We start from the raw sequence: 11,966 nt of genomic DNA on the forward strand, positions 1-11,966 counted from the left end.
AAAGGTATTAGCCAAGAAAAAGCTAGAGGAGATGTGTAGATATCAATAGGCAGCTGAAGCACAAAGGGTTCTTCTTCTGAGGCACAGTCTCTTTTTCTGTTTCTATACTTTTGTGAATCTTCAGTGGAGGCACACTGGGAAAGGTTTGGCTGTGGGGTTGTTACAATGGCATCAGGTTTTACAGATACAGAGTCAATGTCAGTGTCCATTTCTACATGAACTTTAGGCCTCTCCTGAGGCTTTGGCTTAGGGGAAGGTTCCAATTTCCCTCCAGATGTACTGATTTTGTACATAGAATCATGGGTTGAATCACTAGTTTCCAAAAGGAAGAAGCTCCCATCGGAATCTGAACTGCTTTGACCAGTTCCTGCTTTAAATAGATTAGTTGGTTGAGGTTTCCTGTTTGTGGGGGACATTAGTTCAGCTGAGATTTTCTCCCATGATGACTGGGAATTGAAACTGTCACTGAGTGAGCTGGAGGATGTTCTGAGAGTTAGCTGGGATAAGGATTGTGGTGCTACTGATGGTTTCTGTGCCACACTTGCATCAGCCATCCAATCCTCCACAGTGTCCAGTGTCTCAATTCCGGCTTGTATCACTTCAAACTTTCCTGTATTACTGCTCCCAATAGATGAGGAAGTGGAGGGTTTTGTAACTCTTGGGGCTGTATGGGAACTGACAGTGGACTCACATTCATGCATGATTTTCTTCTTGTTTTTGTCAGTGGTTTGCAGCTTGTCATTTGACATTTCATCCTCAACCTCAGTGGTCAGAAAAGTCTGATTCTGATTTGCTTCAACATTATTAGGAATACTTCCAGTGTAGCTGCTGTTGCTTGGCCGAGGAGAACCTGAACCACTCAGGGAGAAGTTCTGCCACGAAGAGCCAAGGTCATCTGCACTTTCTAGAGTGGTACAAAGGTCAGGCTGTTGAGGTGGATACACAGCAGATGAATTTGAACCTTTGGGATTATCTTTAGACACTATGGAGGCCTCAGTGCTACATTCTGTGTTGAGAGTACCAATGGTTGTCCCCAGTGCAGTTATACACAACCTTGGTCCCTCTATCTCGTCTTTTGTCCTGTTACACTTGGAGTTGCTGGTTTTGCACAGTGAATCATGATATTTGTGGAATCTCTGCATCATCTTAGAGAAACCTTCCAGAGTAAAATTGACTGTTATGTCTTTGATGTTTCTGTAGCTATCAGGAATGAAAGACCCCTTGTCTGAATTTAGGAAAGGCTCCACTCGCAACAGAAGCTTGACTTGGACAACCAGATGCATGATTTCAGCACAGAGGCTATCTCTGGCTTTAGTATCTGCATGGCAGTAATCATAGAAAATTTCTAAAGCTTGTGTTGCCTGCACAACAATCTTGTGAGTAGTGCCAAGCCATTTGTGAGCAACAGTGATTTGAATAGGCAGCCTTTAGGTATGCGGTCTTATTAAGGTCTTAGTTGGTCATGAAGTCATACTGGAGTGTATTATAAGAAGAGGTGCTTCTAAGGTTTTGGCCATCTCGTTCAAGACCTCAATAGTACAACCCCAATTCAAAAAATGTTAAAAACATAAATAAATAACAAAATGCAATGATTTGCAAATCAGCCCATATTTTATTCACAATAGAACACAAACAAAATAGAAGATGTTAAAACTGTTAGCTCATTTTGAATTTGATGGCAGCAACACATCTCAAAAAAGTTCAGTGGCTCCTGCAGTAGAGAGGCCATTTCTACACAAAGAGAATCTACAGGAAAACTGTGTTTAGAACATAAAGCAAACAGGAGAAAAACAGCAAGGGAGCACTTAAAGGAGCAATTTACTGCTTTGCAACTTCCATATTTTTTTAGTTTTGCTACTATTACAACTACTCCAGCTTGTACTACCCCAGTATTTGTCCTTTACAACTAAAACAGCCCATTTGACTCTGATCCTCACTCAAATTGTAATCTGACTTCGTCCCCTGCCCACATGAAAATATACCCAATATCCCCATCTAGTGTCTGACCTCTGCAGCTGCCGTAGTTCAGCCTCTCAGCCTCCGTTGGCTGTGTGGACTGTAGAGCTGCTGATTCTGCTGCTCTGAGGAGCTCTGGTTGCACCTGCCGCTACACAGCTGTATTGAAAGTTGGTAACCCTCCTTCATTTCCTTATTAGGAGTTATCTAGCCCTTTTAATAAATCACAGTCTTTGTTTTAGGTTTTTAGGCTGCACATCTGGTTAACTTTTGTACAGTCAGCTTTAGTTTGAGTGGTGAACCAGTGGCAAAACCACTTAGTGAATCTATTTAGTCTTGAAGACACAGTAGATGCTACACAGCTGTATTTAGTCTTGAAGTTATGATGAACTGAAAAGTTCTATTTCATGTATCAGACGTTTTTGTTTCTTTACTTAAGAAAAAAATAATCATTTTAAATGAGTCAACACATGGTGGGCTGTACACACTAATACTCTGAGTTTGATAAGCAAACATAAAACACATAAATAATATGTTTACTAAAAAGTTTAAATAAAAGTTTATTTCATTTAGAAAAATTTAAAAAAGCAGAGGTCACATTAAGATAATCCTCACTAACTAGAAACACTGCTTTAACAGCACCCCTTAGACATGTCCTCATGTTCATGAGTAAACAGCAGAGACAGCACAGTGTACGATTGCCTGCAGCAGCCTTGAAGCACTTTTGGTTTGAATATACACCTAACATCCTCCAGTTGTTAGTTAACAGTGAGAAATATCCTCTCGTGACGGTAGAAGAACCAACATTTTCTTGGCTATTGACTTTTAAAGGTAATAGCTTATAAAATAGGACACTATGACACAAATAGCAGCCGGACGGCGTCTACTTTCCTCAGAATGAGTAAGACATGAATGAATGAGAGCAAACCACAAAAAGTGTTTCATTGATTTACTTTTTTTATGCTGTAATCTCACAGATTCATAACTGCACCCTTGTTGCAATGTTAAATTAGATTAATTTAAATTAGTCGGCCAAATATATCTTAATGTCCTCTTGTGAATAGATTTTGGATGGAAATGAGATTGTGGGCTGTGTAACGGTGGAGCCCTACATGCTCGGAGAATTTGTCAAAATGACCAACAACACTGGAAAGAAGGACAAACGTTTCCAGGCTACAGAATATGGTCTGGCCTTTGGACACTTCACCTACCTGCTCTCTGACTGCCAGGAAGTTGTTGTAGACCTTCAAGGTGAGTGTGTGTGTTTTTTCTCATCACTGAAACCAGCTTGTGTGTGGGTCTGTGTGTGGTGATTGTCCATAGTTTGTCACATAACAGAGACCATCATCTTCCTTCATTTGTTGTACAGGATGGGTGACAGCCAATGGTAAAGGACTGACCTACCTCACTGACCCCCAGATACACTCCACCAAGACCCCCAGAGGCCCTTCCAACTTTGGTGGCAGAGGTCTTAGGTATTTCTTGGAAGAACAACATGGACCAGAGTGCAATAGCATTTGCCAGCTGCTCAAATTACCTCCAGTGCTCAGAAAACCTGAATCTTTGAGGACTTACAGATTTTGAATGGGTGTTGAATTCAATATGTTTGTATTCACATTTAAATGAGAAATGTATGTCTTTATAGATTGGACATAAATGTATTTTTTTTTACTAACAATGTACTGTACTTTAGTACTTTTCATATTCTATCTTGTGTTTGTTGTGTACAGCTTATCTAAATCACATGTTTTTTAGTTACTCAGTCCCTGTTATCTTTGATACAGTACAGATTTTCCAGCATGGACCAGTCTTGAAGAGATACAAGTAGTGATAACAGAATTCAGGTTGTTGAAACAAAGACTTAAAAGTTACATGTCAGAGGTTCCAAGAGGCTAATTAGCCTGTGATGTTAGGGAGGCCAACAACAATCACTTCTTTTGTACTGTTGATAAATTACATTTTTTTCCAGCCAAGGATAAAATTAGTGTCCGTTATTAGGATTCAGTTCAAATGAGCATTGTCAGCATAACTGTGAAACATCATAAAGAGACATTGTGTTTATAGAACACATAGCCTCAGGGAAGCATATGCAAACTAAATAAAACGGGCCCTAAAGTGGCACTCTGAGGTACTGAGGTACTCCACAGGTGACAAAGGTCTATGAGGAGAAGAGGCTCCCAGTCTTAACAGAGAAGGCCCTGTCTCTTAGAAGCCACCTTAGGGCCTCCTCATATACAAGCACAAAACCTTGTGCTTTCAGCCTCTCGTGCACCTTTCTTTTCCATCATTAGACAGTAGCAAATTGCAGTTTAATGTATATTGTTGGTGTTGTGTAATGTTGAAAAATGGGATGTAAATTTGCATAAAAAAACAAGCGATGTTTACGGTGGTTGGCTTAGAAAGCAGTTTCAGAGATGCAGTCTCCGAACACACCTTGAATCAAAGTGTACTCTATGTACTTTTGCTGTTACTTAAACAGACATTAAAATGATTGCCAAACAAGCACTGTTTGGAAAAATACACTCGGGGTGTCTTTTGTCAGCATTAAGGCCCAGGGCGAGTCCTGGTGCTGTTAGCACCTTAGTTTTTTGACTTTACCTCGAAAGAAAAAAGGTAATGACAGCTGTAATAGTCCTGGGCTGATACTGAACATACTTTCACTGTAGATTATGTTTGTTGTCTAAAAAATTATTTATGTTAATAAAAACACTGTAATGTGAGTCATACTGTAATGTGTCAGTTTTTCACACAAATTGGAAAAACATACGAGCATCTTGCCGCCTTGTGACAGCCACAGACATAAGTTACTGAAGACGAGCTACATTCTTGTTTGTCAAACAGTCTGGCTGGTTTGTGATATTGCTTGAAACAAATTTTGTACTAGATTGTGAGAAATTGCAAAGATGTAAAGATCATATGTGATTATATTTGTGTGTACGTGTCAGCATTTTGAACTAGCTCTAAGTGTGTTAAAGGTGATTGATTCATACCCATGTAAAGACCTAGAATGACTTTTTAACTACTGATGTTGATATGACTCTCAAGCAGACCACAGAGAAAACCCCAAAGTTTATGACAAACTTTAAAGCTGGATGTTTTGACACAGCCATATTTTCACTAATTTCCCTTCCCTACATTCTGACAAGAGTGTAATACATAATTATTTTTCAAGACATTGAAATGGAGGTGGATTTGTAAATCCACAGCATAACAGTGAAATGATGAACCATATTTCATAAAGAATTGACCCCATGATATGTAGATGAATGGAATAAAGGACAGGGCCCAAAATCAAACCCTTGGGTTACTCACGGGAGAACGAAGTAACAGAAGAAAAATTGTCTCTAATATTTACAGAAAGCTTTAAAATAGTTTTTAGATTTAGAAAACTATGTTCCTTGATAAAAGTAGGCAGCTAAATATACACTATGTTTTCAATAACTTTAGAAATGAACACAGTTTAGAGGCGGGTCTAAAGTTAGAAGCTGATGAAAGATCAAGGTTTCACCTGCTCAGAGCTCACAGGTCAGACTGGGGCTGTACTGGGCAACTTCCAGGTGTGAATCCATGTAAAAGAGTCAATTAGATCAGGCAGATGTTTGCAGGTGTTCCTGCAAATTGTATCTCAATGAAAACTACCCTGTAAGATTGATTATAGTAATATGCATGTTTTCCTGACTTATTCATGCTGCATTTTGATACTGGACAAAAAAAAAAAAGAAAAATGAGCGAACAATCTATCACATTCAAAGAAGAAAAAATCAGACAGTCTACCCAACAGTATTAATGAATGTATGTCTTATGATTCAGAGATGAACATGAAAAAACAAACATGTCACTATGAAACACTGATCGAGGGATTTGGGTTTGGTTTAAAAAAGTAACCCTTAAGAAGGACGTCTCCCCTGGAGGTTGTGTCAGTGTTTAAAAGGAAGCAACTCCTCTCTCCACCACCAGTGTTTGTAGCTTCCAGCAAACCGGTGTGTGGAATCCAGAAATATGAGGCTCTTCGTAGCATTAACGTGTTTGCTGGCAGGCTGTGTGGCCCAGGAGCCTCAACCATGCAGTAAGTACAGAGACCAAGGAAAATGACTAAATTCAGGTTGTTTTGTGATTTGATGCTTTTTCAGTACTCAGATCTGTACTTAATGTGGATGTGTGTGTTCTAATTCTACATCTCCTGTAAACAGGAACTCCTCCTCTTATGAGTGGAGCTTTCACCGTGGTGAGTGGCTATTTTTTCAAAGTGTGTGTTCCTAAGCATAAGGAGCATTAAGTTAATAAAAAACGTTCTTGCATTTCTTCTGTAGTCCACACAGAATAAAAATCTGGGGACTTACAACCGGTACCTGTATGATGCAGAGGGACAACGGATGCGGCTCGTAGTGCAGGGCTTTTTCAATAATAAGACATTCGTCACCGACTTTCTGGTGGACTACAATAAGGTGAAATATTAATTTTACAGCAGCTGACCACATATGAAACGTGCGAATGCACAGAGATCTGTATCAAAAAGTGACCCCAGTAAGAACAGAGTCAAACTTTAAACTTCATTTCTAAAAACTCAAAAGTGAATTAAATCATTTTTATTGGCTTCTCACTCCTAAAAAAGACATTTAAGAAATGCAGCACAGACAGTAGAAATCACATAAATTAAGGGTCAAAATAAGCAACTCCCCTTCTCCGTCCCTGACTTTTCATCCATCAGGATGCCCTGTATTCCATTGTCGACTCAAAGCGTGAATGTAAGAAAATGACCCTGAAGGGAGACTTCAAGCCTATGGGAATCCCACCAACTGCTTCTCCAGTGGGCCAGACTCTTATTGGCTCACCTGGAGCTGGAGCTGGACTCCTGATCAACATCTGGACAGGAGATCTGCCTAATAAAGCAGGTGAGAGATAGTTAGAACAATCTTAGAGTAGATATTCCTGTATGAAACTTTATTCATTTATTTTCATCTCTGTCCCCCAAGGAAAGTTCCTGAGCTCCGTTACTGAACACGGATGTGTTCCTGTCAGCACTTTGTACTTCATTGACAACCTTGGAACCGTGGCAGTGAAGTGAGTTTAACATTACCACTGTAAAAAAAAAAAAATCTTTGTGGCAGAAAAAACTACTTTTAGAAATCATAAATGTTTCAATCCAGCCAAGTGATCACGGTGTCCTTGTGTTCACTAGTTTCTTCAACAACGCTGTGGAGATTTCAGACCTGAGTCTGCTCAACGCTCCGGACTTCTGCCAACAAGCAGAGGTGGATCCTGCAGAGGAGCCCAAAGACTTCCTCAGCTTGTTCTCTCAGGACAATTGAGAACTTCTTTTAGCTCATGTCTCAAAACTTCTTTGAGATTTTAAATAAAGCATAAAATAAAGCAATAAAGCACAGTATGTCACAGTTACAAGCTGCTACTTTCAGATTTTACTTTAACAGCACTGAAAACTCCCTGAATAATCTTTTTTTCAACTTGAAATGAAAGTTTTTCTCAAATGACCTCAACTTTAGAAAAAGTCCAGGAAAGCTGTACCCTGCAACGGAACAAAGATGTCTTTGGGTCATTTCTGACAATTGCTTAAATGAGAGAACCATAAATTTACATACGTGCACGCACGCACGCACGCACACACACACAATTATTTATACAACAATTTGGGAAGTCTTTTATAATACAGCTTTAAAGTGATGTAGCCTATTGACCTACAGTGAATGTTCGTCTGGACATACAGTATCTACAGTAGAAGGCAGATGACGGTGCCCTCGGTTCTCCATGAGTGCACGTTTTACTTCTTAGCAGGTCAAAGATCTGATTCTTTTTTTAATGAGCTTGAAAAACAAGAAAACAATGATATAGAAGGTGAGGAGTTATCTGGAGAAAGAAACAGGGAAGAATACAACCTACACCATAACAAATCACGATCATGATGAAGAAGAGATCCTAAATGTTGGAATAGAGACCTTCTTGTCCCCACATGCCAGCCAGGGCAGAATGGCACCATGAAAATGTCAAAATTATAACTCCAGGACCCAGTAGATGCTGCCCACTGCCTCAAACATCCCCTCAACATTCTTATTACTCATACCATCAAAAAAAGTCCTCCTGGAAATTACAAATTTAGAAGATTTACAAAATTATGCAGACAACTGAAAAAAAGATGGGTGAGATGTACATAGGGTTGCTAAAAGATGTTCAAGACGTTCTCATTAGTAAAACACACTCAAAAACTACTTTTGCTTATTTCTACTACTTTCTTAAGTGACACTTGTGGCTCTCTCTGGCTAAACTATGTGTGACCTTAAGCATCCTAAGAGCCTCAATAAAGAGGCAACAACAGTCAGTGTGGGTTAACTGCCATGACGGTTATTTAATAAAAGCAAAACAATATTAAAATCCTAAAATTAAAAGGAAAAGAATGAGACAAAATCATAGTACGGCCAGGAGACGAACCACCCACTGGGGAGTATCCTAAATGTGAAGTAACCACACAACAAACCGAAACCATATTAAATAAAAAGACAACAAGCCATACAAACACAGAGCACGCAGTATAATGGTGAGTGAACTCCCAGTATACCAGCCGTACCCATAGGTGGAGGCCCCACCCTGCCGCAGTACTAGAAGCAAAAGTTAAAACTCAACCAAATCCAAAAACAACATAACAAATTAAAACCACAGCATACAACAGTACTGAACTAAACGGCAGTCAGTGCTCTGCCTTACACCAGGTCATAAGACTGCTCCACTCGTTAACCAAAACCATGAGCAGAAACATTTTAACAGTCACAGCAGAATGAGCAGCAGCCGGCTTCCCACACCTGCTTCACATTTCTCTCAGTATCAGTTTCCCGTTTCTCTCATTGGCTGCTGTTCCTCTATTGCCACCACCCCTACCCGAGTCCTAGTGTCTACCTACCACGTATGTTTACACGTATGTATTACAAATAGTTAAATGAATAATATACCCCAATTCAAATGTATGAAAAAATTATAATAATGTAAAATTATAAAATTATAACAAATGTGTTGCAATAAAACCAGTAGTGCAACAAACTATATGTAGTCTTTCTTCCCTGTTAGGAGGAAGATCCCAGATCTTCTCAAGATTTATGATGAATGACAAGTTGTTTCCTTATTTAAAGGAGATTTGGGCTTTCAATGTTATTGTGCTGCCTTATTTTAAGGGTTTAGCGAAGTGGGTAATTTTTGACACTGAGGACAGGGTTTGAGGACCTAAGTGTCCAAATTTCTTCATTTTAACAATTAAATAAAAACAGTATGTGTAATGTGAAAGTCGTTGTTCATAGCGATAAACTCACAGAGAATAGTGTTACATCAATACAAATGAGAAACAATCTTTTTCCCATCTGATCACTTATTGACAGTCTTCTGTAGATATCTCTAACATTCATCGTGTGTGCAGGTTGCATAATTTTAAAGCTATATCATAAAAGACTTTCCAAAGTAATATTTAATTTATTGTGTGTGTGTGTGTGTGTGTGTGTGCATATGTAAATGTATGGATGTATCATTGAAGCATAAATGCCAGGTTAGAAATGACCCAAAGACATCTTTGTTCCGTTGCAGTGTACAGCTTTCCTGGACTTTTTCTAAAGTTGAGGTCATTTGAGAAAAACTTTCATTTCAAGTTGAAAAAAAGATTATTCAGGGAGTTTTCAGTGCTGTTAAAGTAAAATCTGAAAGTAGCAGCTTGTAACTGTGACATACTGTGCTTTATTGCTTTATTTTATGCTTTATTTAAAATCTCAAAGAAGTTTTGAGACATGAGCTAAAAGAAGTTCTCAATTGTCCTGAGAGAACAAGCTGAGGAAGTCTTTGGGCTCCTCTGCAGGATCCACCTCTGCTTGTTGGCAGAAGTCCGGAGCGTTGAGCAGACTCAGGTCTGAAATCTCCACAGCGTTGTTGAAGAAACTAGTGAACACAAGGACACCGTGATCACTTGGCTGGATTGAAACATTTATGATTTCTAAAAGTAGTTTTTTCTGCCACAAAGATTTTTTTTTTTTTACAGTGGTAATGTTAAACTCACTTCACTGCCACGGTTCCAAGGTTGTCAATGAAGTACAAAGTGCTGACAGGAACACATCCGTGTTCAGTAACGGAGCTCAGGAACTTTCCTTGGGGGACAGAGATGAAAATAAATGAATAAAGTTTCATACAGGAATATCTACTCTAAGATTGTTCTAACTATCTCTCACCTGCTTTATTAGGCAGATCTCCTGTCCAGATGTTGATCAGGAGTCCAGCTCCAGCTCCAGGTGAGCCAATAAGAGTCTGGCCCACTGGAGAAGCAGTTGGTGGGATTCCCATAGGCTTGAAGTCTCCCTTCAGGGTCATTTTCTTACATTCACGCTTTGAGTCGACAATGGAATACAGGGCATCCTGATGGATGAAAAGTCAGGTATGGAGAAGGGGAGTTGCTTATTTTGACCCTTAATTTATGTGATTTCTACTGTCTGTGCTGCATTTCTTAAATGTCTTTTTTAGGAGTGAGAAGCCAATAAAAATGATTTAATTCACTTTTGAGTTTTTAGAAATGAAGTTTAAAGTTTGACTCTGTTCTTACTGGGGTCACTTTTTGATACAGATCTCTGTGCATTCGCAGGTTTCATATGTGGTCAGCTGCTGTAAAATTAATATTTCACCTTATTGTAGTCCACCAGAAAGTCGGTGACGAATGTCTTATTATTGAAAAAGCCCTGCACTACGAGCCGCATCCGTTGTCCCTCTGCATCATACAGGTACCGGTTGTAAGTCCCCAGATTTTTATTCTGTGTGGACTACAGAAGAAATGCAAGAACGTTTTTTATTAACTTAATGCTCCTTATGCTTAGGAACACACACTTTGAAAAAATAGCCACTCACCACGGTGAAAGCTCCACTCATAAGAGGAGGAGTTCCTGTTTACAGGAGATGTAGAATTAGAACACACACATCCACATTAAGTACAGATCTGAGTACTGAAAAAGCATCAAATCACAAAACAACCTGAATTTAGTCATTTTCCTTGGTCTCTGTACTTACTGCATGGTTGAGGCTCCTGGGCCACACAGCCTGCCAGCAAACACGTTAATGCTACGAAGAGCCTCATATTTCTGGATTCCACACACCGGTTTGCTGGAAGCTACAAACACTGGTGGTGGAGAGAGGAGTTGCTTCCTTTTAAACACTGACACAACCTCCAGGGGAGACGTCCTTCTTAAGGGTTACTTTTTTAAACCAAACCCAAATCCCTCGATCAGTGTTTCATAGTGACATGTTTGTTTTTTCATGTTCATCTCTGAATCATAAGACATACATTCATTAATACTGTTGGGTAGACTGTCTGATTTTTTCTTCTTTGAATGTGATAGTTTGTTTGCTCTTTTTTTTTTTTTTTTGTCCAGTATCAAAATGCAGCATGAATAAGTCAGGAAAACATGCATATTACTATAATCAATCTTACAGGGTAGTTTTCATTGAGATACAATTTGCAGGAACACCTGCAAACATCTGCCTGATCTAATTGACTCTGTTCCATGGATTCACACCTGAAAGTTGCCCAGTACAGCCCCAGTCTGACCTGTGACCTCTGAGCAGGTGAAACCTTGATCCTTCATCAGCTTCTAACTTTAGACCTGCCTCCAAACTGTGTTCATTTCTAAAGTTATTGAAAACATATTATATTTAGCTGCCTACTTTTATCAAGGAACATAGTTTTCTAAATCTAAAAACTATTTTAAAGCTTTCTGTAAATATTAGAGACAATTTTTCTTCTGTTACTTCGTTCTCCCGTGAGTAACCCAAGGGTTTGATTTTGGGCCCTGTCCTTTATTCCATTCATCTACATATCATGGGGTCAATTCTTTATGAAATATGGTTCATCATTTCACTGTTATGCTGTGGATTTACAAATCCACCTCCATTTCAATGTCTTGAAAAATAATTATGTATTACACTCTTGTCAGAATGTAGGGAAGGGAAATTAGTGAAAATATGGCTGTGTCAAAACATCCAGC

At 39.1% G+C, this 11,966-nt stretch overlaps 2 protein-coding genes and 1 long non-coding RNA gene across 3 annotated transcripts; 2 read left to right on the forward strand and 1 right to left on the reverse strand.

The window, feature by feature from the left end:
* The first annotated feature begins 2,553 nt into the window (after positions 1-2,553).
* On the forward strand, positions 2,554-4,676 carry LOC137138323 (uncharacterized). The gene is made up of 2 exons (XR_010915935.1): positions 2,554-3,207; positions 3,326-4,676. It is a non-coding gene; the product is annotated as an uncharacterized lncRNA (long non-coding RNA).
* Positions 4,677-5,883: 1,207 nt separating this feature from the next.
* LOC137137752 (ependymin-2-like) lies at positions 5,884-7,344 on the forward strand. Its single transcript, XM_067524393.1, has 6 exons — positions 5,884-6,022; positions 6,147-6,181; positions 6,267-6,401; positions 6,665-6,848; positions 6,930-7,017; positions 7,136-7,344. Exons 1-6 carry the CDS (start codon positions 5,956-5,958, stop codon positions 7,263-7,265), a joined length of 639 nt encoding a protein of 212 aa, XP_067380494.1. The 5' UTR covers positions 5,884-5,955; the 3' UTR covers positions 7,266-7,344.
* A 2,262-nt stretch (positions 7,345-9,606) lies between these two features.
* Positions 9,607-11,131, reverse strand: LOC137137754 (ependymin-2-like). The gene is made up of 6 exons (XM_067524396.1): positions 10,993-11,131; positions 10,834-10,868; positions 10,614-10,748; positions 10,167-10,350; positions 9,998-10,085; positions 9,607-9,879 (listed from the first exon to the last, which is right to left on the reverse strand). The coding sequence occupies exons 1-6, from the start codon at positions 11,057-11,059 to the stop codon at positions 9,750-9,752; spliced, it is 639 nt and encodes a 212-aa protein (XP_067380497.1). The 5' UTR covers positions 11,060-11,131; the 3' UTR covers positions 9,607-9,749.
* Positions 11,132-11,966: the final 835 nt, after the last annotated feature.

This window comes from Channa argus, chromosome 12, assembly GCF_033026475.1.
Source record: "Channa argus isolate prfri chromosome 12, Channa argus male v1.0, whole genome shotgun sequence".
NCBI classification, from domain to species: Eukaryota; Metazoa; Chordata; class Actinopteri; order Anabantiformes; family Channidae; genus Channa; species Channa argus.